The 23,433-nt window shown below is 40.7% G+C and overlaps 1 protein-coding gene across 6 annotated transcripts in view; it reads left to right on the top strand.

The window, feature by feature from the left end:
* The first annotated feature begins 3,067 nt into the window (after positions 1-3,067).
* The window catches only part of LOC109431042 (serum response factor homolog), a 536,938-nt gene continuing 516,572 nt past the window's right edge, over positions 3,068-23,433 (top strand). For 2 of the 6 annotated variants that reach the window (XM_062842467.1, XM_029865642.2), the window contains exon 1: positions 3,068-5,125. In XM_062842467.1, coding sequence (XP_062698451.1) covers positions 4,631-5,125 — 495 coding nt within the window. In that variant the 5' untranslated portion in view covers positions 3,068-4,630. The remainder of the gene's footprint in view (positions 5,126-23,433) is intronic. The other 4 variants (XM_062842469.1, XM_062842470.1, XM_062842472.1 and 1 more) reach the window with 2 other exon arrangements.

The following is a 23,433-nucleotide window of genomic DNA, read 5'->3' as shown; positions in this document are numbered from 1 at the left end:
TGAGGGGGTTAGAAGCAAAGGGGTGTAAGTGACAAAAACCTAGTTTCGAGTAAATGAGGTTCAAAGTTTTGGACCAATTTTTCATCCCATACAAAATGTATGGAGTTTCAAAATCAACCCAATTTTCTCAGATTTATTGTAATTTTTCTAATCATCGTAGAAACAATCTTAAAAAAGTTCCTGAAAGCTTGAAATCTGAAGAATTTTATGACATGCTCAGCTCAAAATCGACAAAATGGTCACTTACACCCCTTTGATTCTGGGCCCCTCAAATATGGTCTAACATTATTGTCTTGTTAACTGCTCATCGGTTAACCAAAAACGCTGCAAATTGAAGGTGTCACATGCAGGGTTTGACAATTTCGACGGGACTCTCTGAACTAATTCCGGACCACTACCAGTGACGTAAGGCTATTTTCTAGCTAACTGTTCATCAGGTTATCGCAAAAGCCACGATTTGATGTGTCACATGCCTGGATTTGGTTCACTTTTATATTTGGCCTCTTCCGGCCACTCAAAACCGATTCCGAAACACTTGCTGACCGTTCATTAAGTAATCTAAAAAGCCGCTATTTGATGTGACGCATGTACGGGTTTGTTTTTCTTTCAGATTTAACCACTTCGGCAGGAACCCTGGAACGGGTTCCGGAACACTACTGGTTCAGATATGATCTGAGATGGTTTTCCTGCTCATTGTCCATCAGGTCATCGAAAATGCCGTGGTTTGATGTGTCGCATGTATGGGTTTGGTTCAATTGTATATTTGGCCACTTCGAGCGGGACGCCTAGAACCGATTCCGGAACACTACCGGTTCATATATGGTCTGAGATGATTTTCCTGCACATTATCCATCAGGTCATCGAAAATGCCGTGGTTTGATGTGCCGCATGCATGGGTTTGGTTCAATTGTATAATTGGCCACTTCCAGCGGGACGCCTAGAATCGGTTTCGGAACACTACCGATTCAGATATGATCTGAGACTATTTTTCTGCTTACCGCTCATCAGGTTATCGAAAATGCCGTGGTTTGATGTGTCGCATGCATGGGTTTGGTTCACTTGTATATTTGGCCACTTCCAGCGGGACGACTAGAACCGGTTCCGGAACACTACCGGTTCAGATATGGTCTGAGATGATTTTCCTGCTCATTGTCCATCAGGTCATCTAAAATGCCGTGGTTTGATGTGTCGCTTGCATGGGTTGGGTACAATTGTATATTTGGCCACTTCCGGATGGACGCCCAGAACCGGTTCGGGAACACTACCGGTTCAGATATGATCTGAGACTATTTTCCTGCTTACCGCTCTTCAGGTTATCGAAAATGCCGTGGTTTGATGTGTCTCATGCATGGGTTTGGTTCACTTTGATATTTGCCACTTCCGGCGGCACACCCGGAACCGGTTCCGGAACACTACCGGTTCAGATATGGTCTTAGACTATTTTTCTGCTCACCGCTCATCAGGTTATCGAAAATGCCGTGGTTTGATGTGTCGCATGTATAGGTTTGATGCATTTTCATATCTGGTCCCTTCCTGGGGTACCGTTCCGGAACACCTAAATGGCCATATCTCCGAAACGGCTGAACCGATCCGAACCATTTTCAATAGGAAACAATGGGACCAGATTCCGCGTCGAATGAACCGTCGGTCATTGAAATCGGATGAGGTTTACTGCCAAAAAGTGATGTGAGTTTTTTTGTACACACACATACACACACACACACATACACACACACACATACACACACACAGACATCACCTCAATTCGTCGAGCTGAGTCGATTGGTATATAAGACTTGACCCCTCCGGAGGCTCTATCAAATTTTCGTTTTTGGAGTGAACATATAGCCTTTCGGTACACCTTGGTGTACGAGAAAGGCAAAAACATAACGCTCAATATTATTTTTTCAAATTGGATGAATGGTAGTACTGTACTGAAGATCAGTACCTGCGTTTCGATAAGAAATTTTTACATTTTTATCAAATCATTAGCGATCATAATTCAGTCATCAATGAACGTATAAGTGTAGCATCCACCTTGCAAGACTTGCGTCTCTTTTAGGGAAATCACTCTCAAGTTCATCGGCTCACAATACACCGTGATGATTGGATTACATCCTCGAGCCCGAAAAAGGCTGTTCCACGCGCTCCATTGACAAATTGAGTTTATCACCCTGCAATAATCATCCCATTTGCGTTACGGGCAGCCAGTAGTGGGACCTCCGCTTATAGACTCCGCCAGCGCAGCGATGTCGTGTCTCAAAGGTCCCAAACAGGCAGATCGGTAGCAGCAACCGGAGCAGCGCGCGAGCCACTCTCACTCACTTCCATCCAAAAATTATGGCCACACAGTCCGATTTCGGACCTCTCCATTGATCCGTAAACAGCCCTAAATCCTTATTGTTGTTGCCTACAGTCTGCTGCGTCCGCGATCGCATCTCTCCCACTACGGCTCTTCTAGTTGTAGTAGGTAGCAGGTGGTGCCGACGACGCGGTTCCGATCGCATGACGGTTTATTTTTAGAGGATCCCATCTGAGGCGACGAAGCGTAACCTGGACGCACGATCAAGACTATAATCAGTCCTCGTCGCACGACCAAACTCCGTCCCAAACGTAAACGATCAACGATCAACGCGGCACGGCACGGAACGGGGTGTGCTCGCTTCCATCCCCATCCATGTGAATTTCTGCTAAAAATAGGCGTAACCATAATTTGCCGCCTCTTCCCCCAGATTGCGGCGACGACTGCGTTCGCAACGCGTGCTTGAGGTCCAATTTGACGCTATCTGCTGGAGTCCGAAGAAGGAGTTGTCTCTTTTTGGCACGGAGCTCCAGTCGGGCACTGTCGATCGCGAACGTGGAGTGTCGATGTGTGCGGGAGGTCCCAATCGGTACACGAGGCGCGAGTGTATGCAGCGATCACTGAATAGGCGAACACGTGGAACGTGTGGGCCGAAGATTGCCGAAGCCGTCGCACACATGGAAGCGGTACTGTAGGGCTCAGTTCGGCAGGCACGATCGCGTCCAACGCTGGATCGGTTTTATATTATTTTATTTTCGTAATTTTATTATATCGACAGTGGTCAGCTGGAGCCATATGTAGAATGTTCCTCGTGCGAGCGGTGCGCTAAACAATCAGTCAGTCAGTCAGTGTGCAGAGCCAGAGAGTTGCCGATCGTGTGTGTTTTGTGCGTGTTGCGTTTCGATTTTTGTTTTGCGGCTATCGATCGTTCGAAAGCGATCGGCTAAACGGAAAAGAGGAAAAAAAAAACATACGGCAGACTTCGCTGCAATCAGTTTTTTGGAGAGATCCGTCCGGGTGACAGCCGAAATTTGAAGGACGCAGATTGACCATAGGGAGCGGAAAGTTGACTCAACCGGTGACGGGATCGTGTGCAATTTTGGAGAAAAAAGAAGTTTTTGTGTAAATCGATTGCGATTGCCGAGAGTTGGCGTCGGAGAACGGCAAAAATCAACAAGTGGTTTATTTCATTGTTTTGAAAGCGAACATCAACATCTGTGAGAGTGCGGCTATTGTGGGACTGAAGCAAGAATTTCAACAATAGTTTTGGAAGAGTTAAGTTCAAGTCAGTTCGAAAAGTTCAAAAGTTATCGCAAGAACCTGTAAATCTGAGCAACAATTGGCGCAAACAGCGGCAAAACAAATCATTCCAAGTTCATACAACCTGTCGAATCATCGTAGAAACCAGAGTTCAACCAACTGCCTACTACGCAGAGCTCAGCTGCTCAAATGCTGAAACGTTAAGTAATTTCACCGGCAAGAAACCAAATGACGACGGCGACACTTGCGAGCATCTTTGATTAAATAAGACATCGCAAAGATTCCAATCCGAGCAAAAGCAAAAGAGCAACCAAATCTAAAGATAAAAATAATCTCGAAAAGGGGATCAAAACATTAGAAAAGTCCCCAAAAAAAGAAGGAGCTACTCTGTGACCGAACATCGACATCAGCGACGGCAGCGGCGGCGTAGAGACAACGGCGTGATCTTCCAACGGAACCAGCGCGGAGGTGTGTAGGAGGACAAGGTGCGTGATAGGAGCGGCTGGCTGCTGCAGGGAAGGCGAACAACCATCGAGCGTAACGTGAGCGACCGGCTGAGGGAAAGAACTGTTGCTGCGGAAGCTGCTTGCGAAGAGAAGAAGTGTACCGTCCAACGCAACGAGAACGAGCGACCATCCGCGCGTTCATCCATCTGTCAAAACAAACGGAGAGTGAGTGACCACCCGTCCCATCCCGAAATAAGCATTCTTCAGTTCATTCGGGGTCGCGGATTTTTACGGGTGCGAATTTTCCTCGTCGAGGAAAACCGTCGGTTTATGTGGTGTGCGAAGTGCGGAAAACAGTGACAGACACGGCCCTTTCCCGGAAGACTACGGTGCGATAGGAACGAACGAAAACGCGAGTGAAGCCGGAGGTCAAAGACCACCGGAAGCGTCCGAAAGAATTCTCCGGTGCGTGTGAACGTTCTGGTTGGTTGGAAAAGTGCGAAAAACCGGGTAGTGACGTGATAAGAAGAAGCCATCCGTGTGCTAGAACCTAGCGAAAGCCGCGAGCGTGAATCTTCCTTTGGTGCCAGTCCCCAGAAAAGCCGCAAAAATTTGGGAAATAATGGATCCCAATGCAGCGCGTGACTCGCGCTACAATCTGAACTACAGCATGAGTATGATGAGCGAAACGCCGGAAATCTACGGAAATCCGAACGTTTCGCTGGCCCGGCCTCCCAGTGGGGGCCTGGTGGGCCAAGTCATGTCTCGCGGGGGTGGTCTTATGAGTGCCGGGAACGGACCACAGTGTGGAGCCGGTGGTGGCGGTGGCGGCGGAGGTGGAGGCGGAAGCCTCAGTCGTGGAATTAAACGAGCCAACTCGGACTGTTACGACGATGGCCGGCAGATGGTCGGCTCACAGGGTCTGACCGGCCTCGAGGGGTGCAATGTGGGCTCGGATGTTGTGGACGAAAGTTACACCTCGCTGCAGCCGAAAAAGTCACCACCGAGCAACGGGAAGAAAACAAAGGGCCGTGTCAAGATTAAGATGGAATATATCGATAATAAGTTGCGACGGTACACGACCTTCTCGAAGCGCAAAACCGGAATCATGAAAAAGGTAGGTGCAGTGTGTGCATTTCGGGTGGGGACGGGGTCTCTTTCCGGGTCAAAACACGGTGTTTTAACCTCAAAACAAACGAGTGCAGTTTTGTTTTCATTCGTCGATGGGTAGGGATCTGTCAAAATCAGCTTGTGAGTGCATCGGTGGGTGAAGATGTGTTGGTGAGAAGTGTTAGTGGCATTGCGGATTTTGGCAAAGGTGTGCGATAAAGCAAAGTTTAATCTTGCTGGATAAAACCAGCTTTTCGTATTACCGAGATATGAAAATGCTGATGAAATTTAAATTAATTGAATCTCGGTTGTCGTGTGGCGTTCAGTGCTGCCAATCTAGTGCTTATCAACGTGCCATATTTCAGACGTTATCTTATCGCCTGTTTGCCATTGTCTTCGAGTTTCATTGCTTGTGTGATAACAAATATTTTATTTCGCAACAAACACCTTTATTCGCGAAACAACGTGAGTTTAATTTACCATGTTGTCAGATTTCCTGGTAGATTTTCTTATGAAACTGCAATAAATAGGGTGTCAATTTGTATCAGTATTAGCTACATTCTTGAAAAGATAAGATAAATGCACTACTTCTTCAATAATAGTATATTAATCAATCAATTTATTGCGTGATTTCCTCATTCTGTGCTCAGAAAAACTAACTTATAAACAATTTCACCACCCAACGCCAAACTGGCAACACCAATCGCAATGTTTTTGTTCATCCACATTGCCGCCGCCAGTGGAGTGGATTTATCTCACACAGAGAGTCAGAGCCGTTACGTTTCTCTCGCTCTCTGTGCGACCATCGCATCGCCGCGCACTAGCAGCGGTGAGTGACCACCGGTTGTGGTGATCGCGGTCGCCGTGACCAGAGGATAATCAAATGAGAGTGAGAGTCAACGAACGTATCTACATTACTTTTTTTTGCTGCGGGTTGCTTCTTGTTCTTATGCTTTGCTTTGCATGTTTCATGCTGCCGTCGTCGCCGCCGCCGATGCACATCAACCTCTTTTCGGCAGGCGTTTGGTGCATTTTGGGTCGGTTTCATCTCCGCGACCATTTCGGTTGCGAAGCATGGGCGTATGATTATGGTAGAGAGGGGTTTTGTGTTAGTATTTTTTCATGCATGGTTGCTTTCTATACGTGGATGCATATGAATGTATGATTGCACTCTGTTAATGTTGGAAGTGCAGCGTTATATTTTTTTCCAGAATCAACAAGCGCTGCTTTGAGTTCGAGATCGTGTGAGGTTGATGAAATCAAATTGGCGTTACTCGTGTGGGTCGGCATGTGCTTGTAATTTGCACCTGATGGTTGACTGAGGGAATTGACTGATACTGGGTACACACTAACTGATAAGAGCAAAGAAGTGATTAAACAAATGATGTCCGGTTTTTGCGCTGTTTTTTGTTTCTCTCTGGAGGGGATACAAGTGGACATTGCAATGTGACTAAGTACTTATTAGTGTGGGTCATCGGAACCGTTTTCTCAGATCAAAGCTTTTTTGGTTCCGTTTCGGGTCCTGAGCATCTGTGCAAAATTTGAGGACGATTGGTTGCGTCTACACTTTGCGCATTGCAATTGAAATTTGTATGGGATTTTGTATGGGAAAACATACTTTTTTGCATTTTAGCCATAAGTTGAAAAAGTTTGTCTGAAACATTTTAACCGATACTATAAAATGATAGCCTAGGATGTTCTGAAAAACTTTGTTGAAGACCGCAAAGCGATCCGATGCTTGTGAAAATAGTTATAACCAACGAACCACATGCATGTGTTTATGTTTTAACATGTAAAGGAATAACAATAGCAACAAAATCATGCTGTTTCGCCAAGCAATGCCAACGCTATAACTTTTTTCATAAGCATCAGATTACTTCGCGGTCTTCGACAAAGTTTTTAAGGACACCCTAGGCTATGTTTTCACTTTATCGGTTACAAGGTTTTAGAAAAATTCGAGCTTGTTTTGAGAGAAATGCAAAAAAGTGTGTTTTCCTATGTAAAACCCCATACAAACTTCAAACGCGATGCGCAAAACGTAGACATAAACGATCGTGCCCAAATTTTGCAGACTTATTTGGGTCCTGAAATAGGACCAAAAAAGCTTTGATCTGATGGGATACCATTTTTCCATATAAACGATGACCCACTCTAGTACTTATCTTTGTAATGTTGTGATAAGAAATGTGCTGATCGCGGGAATCTTTCAAAGGGAGATTTTGCTGTCTGGAAAGGCTTCCGATTGATACAAATGGACTGGAAAGATACTTGGTTTGGGTAAACAGTGAATTAAATCAAACAATGTATATAAGAAAATGGAACACGTTGTGAAATTGCACTAAGCAGTTGAAAATGTTTATTGCTCGACAGTTTGATTGTTCGACACCTAGTAATTAGAAGTTCTTAAAAAAGGGATTCTACTCAATGAGCACAAAAGCTTTTATAATGGTGCTGTGTAGCCTTCTAAAATTTTCTTTTAAGTATTGGTAAGTGCTGAGGTGAGCCAATAGCGCTCTTAGCAGCTTCTGACAGAGTTGTCCTACAATGAAATACCTCGAGATTTGAAATACGAACAATATAGAAAAAGTGTGCTAATCGGTCAACCACTTTTTAAGATATCGTGATCGCCATAACAGAACTTTTTAAAATCACCATTTCGAGATAATCACGTATAAAGTTGCACGCTGCGCTACAATGGGCTTTAACTTTGGTTCTAATGCTACAATATTAATACATTATATTTTGAATTCTACAGAACACCAAACTACGGAAATAAATATAATCAGCTTTCGCTGAGCGTTTGCAGCATCTCTGTGGGAAGCTTCGATCACGTTCAGTATTGCCCTCTTATCGTTGAATAGTTTATTATTCATTAGAAGGTTCGGTTGAGAATTTCATTTAAAATTTGTGAAATACCTAAGGAGAGATCGTAGTGTGCGGCGGCCGAGTACGGACGCAAAAATTTTCACCTCCGTATTTTCTTGCGCCTGTCATATTTTTTTTCGGAAAAGAATTTCCAGTGAATAGTGTGGAGTGTTCTGGATGGACTTTTTGAGTGAAATACGCGAGTGATGTGAGCGGAGCAGATTTATTCGCATAGTCAAGCATGCAGCATAAATCCGGTGAGAGGGTTCTAATTATTTGTTTAGTTTTGTGTTCATATCTGTACCATTCTAGGGGTCTGTTGACAGTTCGACACTGTAGTAATTAAGTAGAGTATATCACTAAACCTCCCACATCACATCAACATACTTAACATAGTAGTCATTGACATCTGAGAGTAGACTGACGTAGGAATCATCACGATCATTCTGTAATAAACCATCAACCTGATTAAGTAGAGTATATCACTAAACCTCCCATACTTAACATAGTAAACATACTTAACATAGTAGTCATTGACATCTGAGAGTAGACTGACGTAGGAATCATCACGATCATTCTGTAATAAACCATCAACCTGATGATACGTGTTGTTACTTCCGCACTATAGACACTTAAACTTGACAGTTCTTATAATGAAATAGTTATCGAACTGTCAAGTTTAAGTGAAGATTGGTTTTGGTTTTTCAATTGAAACAGACCCTTAGAATTTAGAAATTCATTTTTTTGATCATATCCCGCTCTTTTTAAATTATAAGGTTTTTTCTTGTGATCAGTTGCCATCATTATATTTTTATCCAAACGAGAGTCAGCAGGTCCTTTATTTTTTTATCAATTTTTGCTTATGATCAAACGTGTTATCTCCAACGTGATTGCTGCTAGCCACTTGCACGGTTTTTCTCACATATTCCATCCATATTTTGCTCATTTACTAAGTGACCTCTCAAGCACTGTACATCGTTTGTTCACATTTTTTCGACGATGTTCCCCTGTAAGTTCATGTATTTTGAAACAAACTGTCGGGATCGCATAAACCTCTATACAAATGCAGACAAGTTAGACTGACGAAAAGGATGTAGCCTTCAAAAAGAACTAGTCACCAATAATTTTGAAATACCAGTAATTTTCTTACTGCGTCCATACTTTCTGGGGAGGTCTTTTATATAATTATCAATCAATTAAAGCGACCGTTTTTAACATATTTAGCTACAAATTAACGCATAACTTAATCATACTGAATTCCTGATCATTCCTGTGCCAAAATCCCATTTCCTTTCTATTTTCGAGGGCGTCGGTGAGTCGCTGGCACCTCGATGAATAGTTATCCTTTCCTTACTATCCTTTCCCATCCACATAACGTGTTTCTTATCGTTTCAGAGACCGATCAATGGCGGTTAAGCCTAGGCTTGTTAGCCAGGACACAGTGTAAATGCCTGTGCCCCATCCCGGAATCAAAAAGGCCCATGGAGTGACAAAATTTCTTAGCTATGTCACTCCCAACGTTGGTGTTTGAATATACTAAATCACCTTCACTCACTCAAACACATCTACATGATTTACTCAAATACACTTACACAATCTGAATCTTGTCGCATCACTCGCTTATAGTGATTCCCAAATTACCCCATTCCAAATATCCAACTCCTTGACACCTATGAGAGTGTCGATGAGTCGCTGACCTCTTGTAAAGTAGGTGTCATATCATCACATCCTTTCCTATCCTCGTAACGGAGAAGATGGGCGTGGCCGGCAATGAAAGTTCTCATGTCTTTTTTACTTCAACCTCTGGTTGGATAGCTGTTCCTTCCCAAATAACATTCCATAAGCAATTAGAATAGGAGTATTAAAGTTTTAACATGACAACTTTCAGTATGCAATCTACGAATTACTCCGTTACCACGCAACGCAACGCAACGCAAAATTTGTGAAATACCTAAGGAAAACTATTTGTACATAAATGACAACGAATGTACACTTTGAGCACATGCCTTTGTTATGATGTCTCTATTTTGCATTAGTGCTGAAAATTTTGAATTCATGTTTTTAAATAGTTCCCGTGTATGAATTGAATAGTAATAAAAAATAGGAACTTTTTTTTTGAAAAATTCGACACTGATTCTTCATTAGGGCCTAACTGACATTTTTGATTTCTCTTCATCGATCCTCCCCAACTAACACAAAATCTTATATGACGTTGAATAGGATGCTAAAGTGGAGGCCATATACGTACCTGCTTCCATTTAACCGCGTGTAAAGTGTGCGTATATCGCCTCCACTTTTGCATCCTATCCAACATCATATGCGATCGTGTGTTGACTGGGTCTCTTTGTGTTATCACAGAATGTGTATTGAGTTTTCCCAATTTTTTTTTTTTTTGATTGAAATGCGAAGGAGAAGATCACATCTTGCTATATAAACAAAAAGAATAATGTTTTTGTTTGTTTTGGTCAAGTTATTAGCGAAAGAGATAGTCGCGTAGAGAAATCGATAAAGTCAGTTAGGCCCTTATGAAAAATCATTGTCGAATTGTTTGTTGAGTTCGTTTTTAATTTTTTTGACGAATCCTGGTGTGAAGATGTAAATTCCTAAGGAGCTGAAAAGTCCCAGCCACTTTTCAGAAAAACCTTCAAGACTTTCTGATAAAATAGAAATTGCCGCTAGCCTTCTGAAAATCCTGATGTATTTCTTGCAAAGCATTGGGCAAGTGTCAGGCAACATTTATGAAAATCTCAAGTATTTTTGTTACAATATACATGACAAGTTTACAATCATAAAAAACAAACATTTTAGAATGCATGCTGAAACATTCAATACTTACATATATTTCAAGTATGTTACACAGTTACAAAAATCGCGAAAACTTATCTCACGCCATATCCTCTTTCGAAGATCTTTGGTTTGATTCAAATAATTTTCACAGTTTTGACAAAGTAGTGTAGCATCACAGATTTGAATTAAGATTTTTAGGTCAAAAACTCTTATGGAAACCGAAAAAATTTAGCACTTCTCGCGGTACAGTTCTCAATGGAACTCCCATAAAAGTTTCTCAACAGTTTTGTGGAACTCCCATATAAATCTTTGAAGTAGTGACGAACAGGATATTACGATGAAAATCTAATTGCACTTTTATAGAAATCCAAAAATATGGAGATACTTTTTCATTCCTAATGAATTTCCAGAGATGTTTTCAGGAATGTCTGTTTACTTTCAGTTTCAGTTTACTACACATATCTCGCATCCTTTTTTCACACAGAAAAGTTTAGAATAAAACCAGCTTTTGGAATCAAGAATCAATTAGGAATCCTAGATACGTAAAAACCTGAGGAACACTGAAAAAGGGCTGGAATTTGACAAGGTCTTACTGATTATCAGTACAAAATCCTGAATGATTCAGCTGAGCTTTGTTGGCATGCGGTAAACGGCGTCAATTTAGAATGCTGTTCCAAAAACCGTACTTGAAATTGCATGAAAAAAATATCGAATGCAATGAATTCCATATTAAAAGTACTCGCATAACACTCCTTTCATGAACTTTTGTACTCATATTTTAGAGTAACTGTACAATTATTTTGTGAGTGAAAGATTTATTACACGTAAATATATTGAGGTTCAAAGAAAACTGTGACAGTATCGAGATGACTAAAATATTGTTCAATTCATGGAGATTTTTGAAAAGTTTGATATTGCAAATTAAAATTCCATTTTCACAACACGTACTTTTACAAATAGGACTGCTTTGCTACTGTGGGTACAGTACTGTGGAGCGAAGTAACTAAAATTATCTTAAAAACAAGGTTGGAATGAACATTGTAAAATTATTTTTTTTTTTAAGAATAAACCATCTATTAATTGAGTCTTCACTCAGTTTATCAATTTTCAAAATAATTAATTTACAACATTTCGCATTTTTGGTCTTCATACTGTACAACACATAAATTGTAAACAAAATGTTTCAATATTAAGAAAAAAAAAACACTTTTGGGGTTTTGCCTGTGTTGCCGGCAACACTGCCCGCCGTGCTGTCATAACAGTCAAACGAGAGATGTAGATGAGAAGTCAGAAAATATGGTAAGAGGAGATGGGTTATTGTGACTCGGATTGTTCAATATCGGGCAATTGGTGTGTATAAGAGTGAGAAGAACACGCAACAATTGATGTTTCTAATTGAATTCAGTTACTCTTACGCTAAGTGCTGAAATAGTTATTAAAATGAATTCTTAGTCTAAATATTATCACAGTATGTCATCACAATGAGTTCCTTAAAAGTATAATTTAACTAAATCTAAATTGATTCTAATATCGCAGATGTGTAATGAAGAGAAGCTACGGGACAAATGACAAGGCAGAATACGTGCGAATACCGATAAATGTAAATCAACTAAGTAAATTTATAATCAGAGGTTTAATAAAGTGAATTCTTTCAGCTTAAAGCTGATCCGCACCGATATAATTGAGTTTGCGGGCTGCTCCACGGATATCGGAAATATTCCCCCCATTTGCTCCCGTAACACTTTAAGATTTATCGACATAATGAATGTCAGCGGCAGGTCGATGGAATCCCGCGCGGCATATCATTTAGAGGGAGCCTGCGTCGATTCGCGCCCCGACTTGTTGGACGAGCAACAGGTTACCATCACCACTTGTTCATCAAAAAGTGTTGAGTTAAACAGAAAGTCTATCCGGATTGCGTTCCTCCGACTACAGCTCCAAGAGGAAGAGCGCGCACTTCAGCAGCGCGAAAGAGATGCGGAGAGACGGGCTATGGAACAAGAGAAGAAGTATTTGCAGCAGAAATACGATTTGCTGCAGCTATCAATGCGACTAAACGCAGCCAAGCATCAGCTTACCGTTGAGAGAGCCCTCACGGTAAAGGCAGTTGTCCAACACGACGACAACGTAAGGTGTTTCCAGACACAACCAGATACGCCAATCGAGCCTGAACGAATAGAACAAGAACCCAAACTACCACAACTACATGGGAAGCAGCAGCTGAACACTAGCGCATTTCCAATAGTAACTCTGACCAAACAATGTATCGATGATGGTAATCAATCAACTGATCGTAACATCGCCCCATGTCTATTCGCTGAAACTACAACAGCTGAGTCAACGGAGTCCAGCGAAGAGCATTGCCTCTCAATTTCTAGTACGAAAACATCCAGTGTGCCTGAAGTTATTTACTCACCATCGGACACTGAGACCAACCTGATCTCACAAAGATGCACATTCACTACCGCCTTTCCTGTATCATTTTCGAATGCCAACAAAATTCGTTTGGGCCCAGTGCTAGCTCCATGTACGAAAGATACACATATGAGCGTGCCTCCAATAATCATTGCACCGAACGTACCTGAGTCAGTCCCGCCTCCCCCACAGCGAGACAAACCATTCCGTGTATCGTTCATTGCCGGCGGCACTATAGCAGGACAGATATCTATTCAAGTATTCAGGAACTCTTCTCGACATTCGCAAATGAGTTCTAGTGATCGGCTGTGTGCCCGGTTGTTCTCGGAAAGGAATAATGTGATGTGCAGAGGCAGTTGCGGAAAACCATATCGTGAGAGCCATGTTCAAGATAATGATATGAGTAGTAGGAGCAGAGCGCAAAGCACTAGGCTATACCTCACTAGTGCGATCGCTGCAAGTTGTCCAATGAGCTATTTGTGGAATAGCTTTACCGGGCAGTTAAAACCCTATACACATCACCAACACCGTAGCGCGGATCAACAGAGCACGGAGCCGTCTGTTTGTTCCCGACGACGCACATTTCGTTCTCGCATTTTTCGTGAGCAGAATTGCAGAGATCAGTGGTTCGGCTCGACATACACTAGCCGAAACATTTCGCATTCATGGGGATACTGCGGACGCCGACGGAGACGAGCATCGTTCTGTACTCAAACGCAGGTTTCACACTTTCGTGTTGTTTTGGATGCGCTAAGAGACGATGACGAAAAGGAGATAGTAAACTTGAATGAAATGCAGCAGTATCAACCCGCGGGATTTTCAACGAAATTTTTCTTCAAGCTATTGCAGCAAACGTGGATACCGGTAGAGATAATGCTAAATATCAATCCGTGCGATGGTATAGGGTCAGCATAGCCAGTTACTACGGTGACTACGCCGGTTTTACCCAAAAAGGTAGAGCGGTAGCCTAACAAATGGCAATGTTATCTGATGCGAACTTTGGTCAACAGCAGCGACGAGGAAAGGGTCAGGATTTAGGTCAGGATCAGGAAGTTTACGGTAACTTGTATCAGAACGGTTATTTTGAAAACGAAGGATGCAATATTTTACAAGACTTCATTGATGGGTCGCGCTACGGCGACGCAGATAATAAAAATGATGGTGATGGCAAAAAACAACTGTTCCATAACAGTGCCAATAACGAATGGATAGATTTTAGGGGATTTAGAACCTTTGAAACCCGAATCAAAAAAACTAATCATAGTCAAGATAATAGATATTCTAGGCTTGAGCGTGTGTTAGAATATTTAAGAGAATTACGCTTGAGTTGGGTTGAACACTATAGAGGAACTCTACAAGTGAGTTCATCAGGTTATTATGAAGTTGCTTTTTGTAAAACTGAACCGTTGGCCAGTGTTACGGGGGGGAGTATGTTGCCGGCAACACTGCCCGCCGTGCTGTCATAACAGTCAAACGAGAGATGTAGATGAGAAGTCAGAAAATATGGTAAGAGGAGATGGGTTATTGTGACTCGGATTGTTCAATATCGGGCAATTGGTGTGTATAAGAGTGAGAAGAACACGCAACAATTGATGTTTCTAATTGAATTCAGTTACTCTTACGCTAAGTGCTGAAATAGTTATTAAAATGAATTCTTAGTCTAAATATTATCACAGTATGTCATCACAATGAGTTCCTTAAAAGTATAATTTAACTAAATCTAAATTGATTCTAATATCGCAGATGTGTAATGAAGAGAAGCTACGGGACAAATGACAAGGCAGAATACGTGCGAATACCGATAAATGTAAATCAACTAAGTAAATTTATAATCAGAGGTTTAATAAAGTGAATTCTTTCAGCTTAAAGCTGATCCGCACCGATATAATTGAGTTTGCGGGCTGCTCCACGGATATCGGAAATATTCCCCCCATTTGCTCCCGTAACAGCCTGTATAGTTTGAAATTTTGATTTATTTCACTTTCAAGCTGTAGGCCAAAATGTTATCTTAAATAATATGTACTATCTTTTATACATGCCAAGAACATTTTTTTTTTCATTTGCATAATGTTCACAAAAGTTGTGTAAGTTTGTCATTAATGTTACTTCCGAAGGCTGGTGCATTGTCATGTCTCCAATAATTCATAAGTTGATTGATTGATTTAGCTATATTATAGAGACTTTTAGCCCTTGGTTGGTTCGTCTCTAATTCATAAGTTATAATAGTACAAACGGAGCTGGATGCATTTTCTCAGGTTTTGATTTTTTTTTTATTAAATGATGAAGCAATGTTTTCAAAATCGGTTTCCATACAAATTTAGAGGAAGATTCTGAATGTTTTGGTGGAAACCCGAGCAGAGAGAATACCTTACAAATACCATGCAAAGAACAACCTGTGCTCTAATACCAAAAATTGTTATCATTATATTATTCTACAAAATGCTATGAGAACATCACAATATCAATTGGAGGTATTTGAGCAGAGTTTGATATTAATGTGGTAAATGTTGATATGGCAGCGAAATAACTGAAGAACATGTTCTGTTATAACATCATGAAGTTATCGCACAATTGCACAATTAAATAACAAAACATGTTATTACTCTGTTATTCAATACCGTTTATATAACAATTACAGCTCATGAAATTTTAGGTATGCATTCATTATTGAAATAATAATACTTGTTTTTTTCAAGGTGTTCTTCATACAAAATTAATGTATTTGTTTTTGTTATTTTGCCTCTTATGTACACCTAATGAAGGGCATATCAAGGTATGATTGTATTCAAGATTAATACTTAAACATGTTATTCAGTTGTTATTCTTTTCTGCTCGGGAATGCTCATCAGACTTCCAGATTTTTATTTTTAAACTTTATTTGAAAATTTTCCCAGATGCTTGAAAACTTGCGTCCATTACACTGGATTTAAATGTCCGGAAATATTTACGAGGTTTTTAAACACGGTCCAAACTCGGTTCTGAACTGTTTGGCAAAATTTTAGAAGGTCTGCTTCATGACTTGGTGTACCCAGTAGTTCAACCTGCAATATCGAAAATTCAACTTGGATTCGTGAAAAAAAAAACGCTGGACAATATCCAACTTAACCCTTCAAGACGTGCGCCGTTGTAAAAAATACAGTGACCCCACAATTTATGAATCGGCAAAAATGACCACAGTTTATGGATCACTCATTTGATTAACGTGGTGATTCATAAATAGTGTACAAAATTAAGGTGATTCGTCGGTGTGGGGTCACTGTACAACACTACCAAAAAACCTAGCTTGTCGTATACAGCGCGAGCGTAGTGCAGTTTTGGGATCAAATAGGCGCGCGTCCTGAAAGGTTAATGGCATTTATAAGCACCGCTATGTACAGGAGGTACAATCATGTGATTCTAACCCAATGGCAAAATTACTTGAAAATGACTCGTGTCCAACCAAAAATCTGCGCTGTAGACACTCTTTTGTGACATGTGATGCTTGGGTATTTATGTTGACTTCTCCAAAGCCTGTGACAAGATTCCTCAAGATTTCGCCGTCGCAAAGTTGAGCGCTTGAGCTTCCTTCATGGATTGTCATCTGAAATAATTTGTATCTGTCCTCCAGGAAAGCCTCTGTCAAAATCCGTGATAGGCAGCATCTATTTATTCGGTAACCCTAAATTCGGCACTTTCTGTCCCCCCCCCTTCCCCCTTTCGTAACGCTTTTTTATATGAAAATCCTAAAAAAAATGTATGGGCCGTAACGCTTGCCCGTACTCTCCCCCTTCCCCCACACAGAAAAAAATATGTAATTAAAATTCAGCGAGAAATCATGCACATAAAGGGAATGCTAGATTTAGTGCATTTTTACATGAGATATAATGTAAAATTACATTACCATAGTGTAAATTTCCGCACAACCATCGTGTAAACCATCATGAACTCCAACCGGTTACGTGCCTTTTAACGGAAATTTACACGATTGTAACGTTATTTTTTCATTATATATCATGTAAATATGCTCTAACTCTACACTGAAAGGCGGCTTGCAGTAATGACAAGTATAACAATGTTTTTAAATTTACCATGGCAAAACATGATCATCGACCCACCAACGCTTCTTGTGTGCGTTTTGTTTCTTCTCACATCAATCGGTTCAATAGCTGAGTGGTAGCGTGCGAGCCTGGTGATGTCAAGGTTCTTGGTTCGAATCCCGTTGCCAACAGAGACTTTTTTTAATTGAAAATCGAGTCCATGGTAAAATTGAAAACATAATTCTGTTGAATTGAAACGAAAATCAGTCTGCACAAATTTAGTGGCGTTGTGCATTTAAATTGACCCTCAGAATAGTAATTTTCACCGCAAGCCGCCGTTCAGTGTAGCATTCCCTTTATGTGCATGATTTCTCGCTTACATGAATATTTTTTTCTGTGCAGAGCGTTACGTAATTTGTGGACGGCGCCATACCAGATCCGATGTTTTTGACATTCCTTCTGGTGTACCACAAAGAAGCCTCTTAGGACCACTAATATTCTTCTTTTTTTTCTATAAATGACGTGTGACCATTTGAGGAACCATGTTCCTGGTAGCTGATGTATGCAGATGATCTGAAAATCAATCGTATTGTCAAATCAGTGCTGGATAGCTGTGCCCTTCTGATCGAAACAGTCTGATTTTGACAGATAGACATCGGGGTGTCGAAGGAACAGAATGCAGACATATCCATCAACATGAAAAGTTGTCACCTACGCTCGTAAGTAGGAATCGATAAACTTTAAGTTCTCAATGGACTCTGCGATGCTACAGAGAGTTTAGTCCGTCAAGAATCTCGGAAAAACTCTCGATAATTGACGTTTAATGAGCATATTTCCGAGACCAATTCAATGTTATACCGTAATATGGCTGATTTCGATGACACATCTACACCCTAAAAGCATTGTATTGGTCATTGGTTCGCGTCGGCTTTGAACATGGAATTCAAATCTGGGCCACGAATTGCGAATCCAAAAAAAGTACAAAAAATGGTTCGTTAGTTTGCATTACGCCGACTGTCCTGGGTTTATGTCCGAATCCTACCTCCGTATGTCTAGTTTATACGCAGACTTTTTCGGAACATCAAACTTTTCTGCGGGAGATGTTTATTTTGGAAATGCTTGACTCTTTGACTCCTAGTTTGAATGCAACAGAGGTATCTTCAACACGTCCTGCACAAATTGTAATATTTTTTTAATATTATACAAGAAAACGAATTATTACTTTTTATTTCTGTATAATATTACCATTTACTTTAGTTTAAATATAGACTTTAGAACCAGGAATTTAATTTCAAACGCAATTTGTAAATCAAACATCTGAGGAGCGATGTTGCTCTTGGAGTAGAAAATGACCTATTACATTACATGTCCTCATTGTAAAAAAAAGACGCGGACACCGTGTTCAGCCAGAGGCTGTACAGTCTGAATGAAACTAAACACTAGACTAGGGATACTCGAAGCATGCACCAGTGGATATGGAGAAGAAGCTTTTCTCACGAAAAGTTTCATCGCCCGGAGCGGGAATCGAACTCTCATTCCATAGCATGGTGCAATTAGAAGCTTAGTGGCTTCTTAATGCATCACAGTGCCCAAACCTCAAAGAGTTGCGCATCATCGAAGCTTTTCCCCCCACCTTTCGATGGCCCTATCATAAAAACAAGTGCGAAGATATAATTGGATGATTTGGCTCTTTTCATTCTCGCGCCCTCCTTGCAACGCAATCTCCCTCGAGTTGAACATAAGAATATGCACCATAAAAGAAATTCCAAACAAACAAGTGCCATAAACAATTTTTTCGCCGTTTTATAAAAAAAAGCCGAAAGTTGATCCTCATCTCATCAGCCTGCAGCGCTGCTTTTTTCTCCCGTCCCGCAACTGGAGAAAAATTAATGAACACATTTTATTGGACTTTTATTTATTTATTAATCATCCTCGTGCGCGGGATTCCTGTGGGACGCGCCCGGTCAAGGATCTCCGGATCTCAATGACGACGACCACAGGAAGGAAAAAAGAGAAAGGAGCGAATAATTGGTCATTTTGCAATTAACCAGTGAACTACACCGTCGCCGCCAGATGGCCACTGGTAACCACGAAGAAGCGGGTGGAACTTACCCCTCTCTCTCTAACAACGCTGACAACTCTCAAAACATAAACGTAAAAACTTTTACGACGCGCACGTTTTCTGCGAGGATCTCTGGCCCGCGAGGAAGGTTGTTGTTCACCCGTTCGTTGTTGATGCTGTTAATTATCTTTTCGCGCGCGGACTTTTTTTTTTGGTTGGTGTCACATTTTTACTTGGGTGAAGAAAGTCGGGAAGATGTATGGGAGTGGGGGGAGGAATCCCTGTTACTACAACGCTGATAAAACTCAATCGCCCAAAAAAGCTTGAATGATTCACCTGGAGGTTAGTTGGAGTGTCCCACAATTGTGTCGCAGATATTGTTCTGATAAAAGTTCAAACCTGGAAGCAGGTATGATTAATAAACGCGTGAAGAAAAGTAAACGGCCAAAATATACACTGGTGTAAAAGCGAGGGTATTCAAAATTTCAAAATTTCCTTGACTTCATTGGCATAGAGTATCTTCATGTCTGCCACACGATATAAGAATGCAACCTATAGTCATTGGCAGAGGAAGCTCTCAGATACTAACTGTGGAAGTGCTTATAGAGCACTAAGCCGAAGAGTAGGCTTTATCTCAATGGGGACGTTATGCCAAGAAGCAAATGAATAATGGGTATGGGTAAACTTACTTTGCTTGAAATATAAGAGTTAAGACGTTCCCGTTCATCTGCCGGGTACGTAATTCAACAACTTTAATACTTACTGCCCTTGTTAAAGTTCTTGCATCTCTAGCTAAGCAGCAGGATCCTTTCCAGAACGGATATCCAACCAAGATAAATAAGAAAAATCGTTTGGAGGGAACCACTCATGTCCAAGCGAAGTTAACGCCCTTCAGTATACCAAATGTTATGATAAAGACAATCGAAAACAACCCGAATGCAAAGTAATTATTTTATTACGAACAAGAGCAACCTGATACCACCGATGTTTGCGCTCGTGTTTTCAAGCGCAGTTTTATGGTTTAGTAGATTGGCCTGAGCTCGAAGATGGTGGCTGCACGCAGCCACGCTACCACGCAGCGAGGTGCAAAAAGTTGTGTTTTGGCAAACGTAGATATTCGCGACATGCAAAATGTAGCAGCAATTTAATGTTGATACTTGCGAACGCACATTTCCTTCCCCTGTATCACAGGCTGACTGACTGGTTTAACACAGGTCCTGACGACTGAAAGACGACACTTACAACAAGAGTGACGAAATCGGGGGCCGTCAACACGGCAAGACTGACTGCGGGCCGCCGCCGGTTGATCGGAATTGTGTTCATAAAGGTTTTAATTACAATCAGCGGGCAGAGTGGTCCGCCGGTCAGACGGGCGGCGTTTTCCTGAACGCAAAAGAGGGTGGAACCAGTACTTGATCGAGTTTACTGCTGCTGCTGTTTCTGTTGCTGCCTCATTTGGAGGAGGATAATTGGTGCCGTTACTAAAATAAATTAGTCGTTACTTTTGCATATTTTTAATTTTTCGAATGTTTTGCCCCCTTCTGGCGAATTTGTTGAATGGGTTTAAACCTGAATGGGTCCATAACACGGAGAGGTTGTTGATTGAAGCAAATTTTAACGACGTGATAAGTGAAACGGGTAGCTTTGGGGTTTTGATAGGGTGGTCAGTAATTAAGCAAATAATTAGTGCGAAATTTTATGAGCTCTAGCCAATTATACTATCAGTAACAAAAACACAAGGATAACCATAGGTTTGTTTTTGTAGGAAGTAATATTTTTTCGGATATTTACATACAGCTAAATAATGCAAGAAATAACTTTTGTGTTGGTTTTTGAAATGATCTTCGAATGACTGTCTGTTGTGGTGATTCCCAGTGAAACTGGCAACACTGAATAAATCTAAAGGTGGATGTAAAGAGTAGCTCGAAGAGATGAGTTGAGGCGAAAGTGTGGTCGAGAATGGTAGCAGAATACTAGAGTGTAAGTTAACAGTAAGATAGATGTAATACGAATTCAAAACAAATACAATTAATTTACAGCATTGAAGCTGACCAACCTAACGGCTGCTTTCAATACCAGTATTGAACCATTCCGGAGATGATCCGCCAAAACGCTGTCTGCAAAATGTATGTAACATGTTTTTATTCCAGTTCGAAAGTCTGCAAATATCTGTCCGGCTGCTTATGATTTTTATTAAAATTCTTGCAAATCTTGTAATCATTTTATCTTTTGAATTAGTCAGTTTTGTTCAGTGCTCAAATAATTTCATCAAATATCTTGGGGAACATTTTTGACTGAATTCTGAGAGAATTCCTCAATGAATACACTATTTGCTAACTTTTCATCGATTAGTTTTCGACGGAAAATAATAAACTTTATGTTACCAGATTATTCGGGCGTTTTGGTCGATTCTACTGGCCTTCGACCATCTTCTTCGGAGTCTAAAATATATTAAATTATATTAAACATACACTGTGGTGCATAATTGATCGGACAAACGCCAATTTTCATACAAAATGACCAAGTTTGAGATGCTGTTACTATGGTTTGCGTTGATGGATTGAGCTCAATTTTTGACATGGAACTACCAATATGCTGAATTTTACGTATATGATGTACTAAATGTTTTCGTTCACAGGTTTGGGCATGCCAAGGCGTTCAAAATGTGCAAGAGTAATCGGACAGCGGTACCCCTTTGATTTACACGCGTGCCGCTGTCCGATCACTTTTCCACATTTTGAACGCCTTGTCACGCCCAAACCTGTGAACGAAAACATGTAGTACTTCATATACAAAAAATTCAGCATATTGGTAGTTTCGTGTCAAAATCTGAGCTCAATCCACCAACGCAAAACAAAAGTACATCATCCTAAACTTGGCTATTTTGTATGAATATCGGCGTTTGTCCGATCAATTTAGCACCACAGTGTATATTAACCCTAAAAGGGATACCTGGGGTCCATTGGACCCCAGGTGCCTTTCAGAGCTCGTCTTTGATGGAACACATTCAGCGAGATGATGAAACTGAGGCCATGAAGGTATCCCTTTTAGGGTTAAACATTTCAAAAAGGTGGTCAAAGGCCAGTAAAATCAACCGAAACGTCCGGACAATCTGGTAACATAAAGTTTATTATTTCTCGCCGAAAACCAATCGATGATAAGTGAACATATCAAATCGTGGCGATCGAACAATTGGTACTACCGATGCATTCACTACGTCATTCGAGCTAAAGTAGGCTAAAAGGTCTTAAAGCGTTTGCTAAATATTGTTAATTGCTTCCAGAAACCTTCAAATATATTAAAAAAATGCTCAAACTTCGTGAAGGACAGTTACATTTTCTAGTGGAACTCAGAAGATTTTTGAAATGCTGGTACCGTCGTTGGGGGTGACAATGGGTCAGAGGAACGAGATTAGGTCAAAACATTATCTGAAATATCTTTTCAAATATTGCGAGTATCGAATTAGAAATTTTATGGTGCCATCTTCGTAGCTGCCATCAGTTCCTGTCCAAAAATTAGGATTCTAGAGCAGTTAGTTATTTTTTGACAAATCTTCGTAAAAAGCTTGAAAATCAGGCCTTTCCAAAATGCCACTTTTAAGTCTCGATGAAACATCACACTTTTGGGTGGATTGATACTTTTTAGAATCTCTAACTCTTATCCATCATATGATATTTTATGCGTAAGTATACTATAGTATCAACCTTGATCAGAACTTCATCAACTTGCTTTGTTGTCAATGCGGAACAAAATCGGCACCTTTCCCCATGCTTTTTATGTAGAAGTTTCAGGAAAATTTAATATACTTTCTAATAAAATTTTAGAAAAAAATAAATTAGGAATCCTTAAAAAGTTTGGTCGAAAAAATATTTGTGATCGGTTTTTGTATTGACTTTTGTCATTTTTTTTTGAATTTACATAAAACAGTCAGAAAATTAGCCAGAAATCAGGGGGTTAGAAGCAGTGTTTCACCAATTTTTCATCCCATACAAAATGTATGGAGTTTCAAAATCGACCGAATTTTCTACGATTTGTTGTACACTGCAAAAAAATATGAAAGTTAAACAGCACGCAAATTGAAGATCAACTGAAATTTGCGGCAGAAAAATGTAAATCGCCAACATTCAACGTCAGCCGAGCAGTCCGCTGCTGGTCAGACAGCTTGTTTAC

This window comes from Aedes albopictus, chromosome 3 (genome assembly GCF_035046485.1).
Source record: "Aedes albopictus strain Foshan chromosome 3, AalbF5, whole genome shotgun sequence".
NCBI lineage: Eukaryota > Metazoa > Arthropoda > Insecta > Diptera > Culicidae > Aedes > Aedes albopictus.
This window is presented reverse-complemented; position numbering and strand designations above follow the sequence as displayed.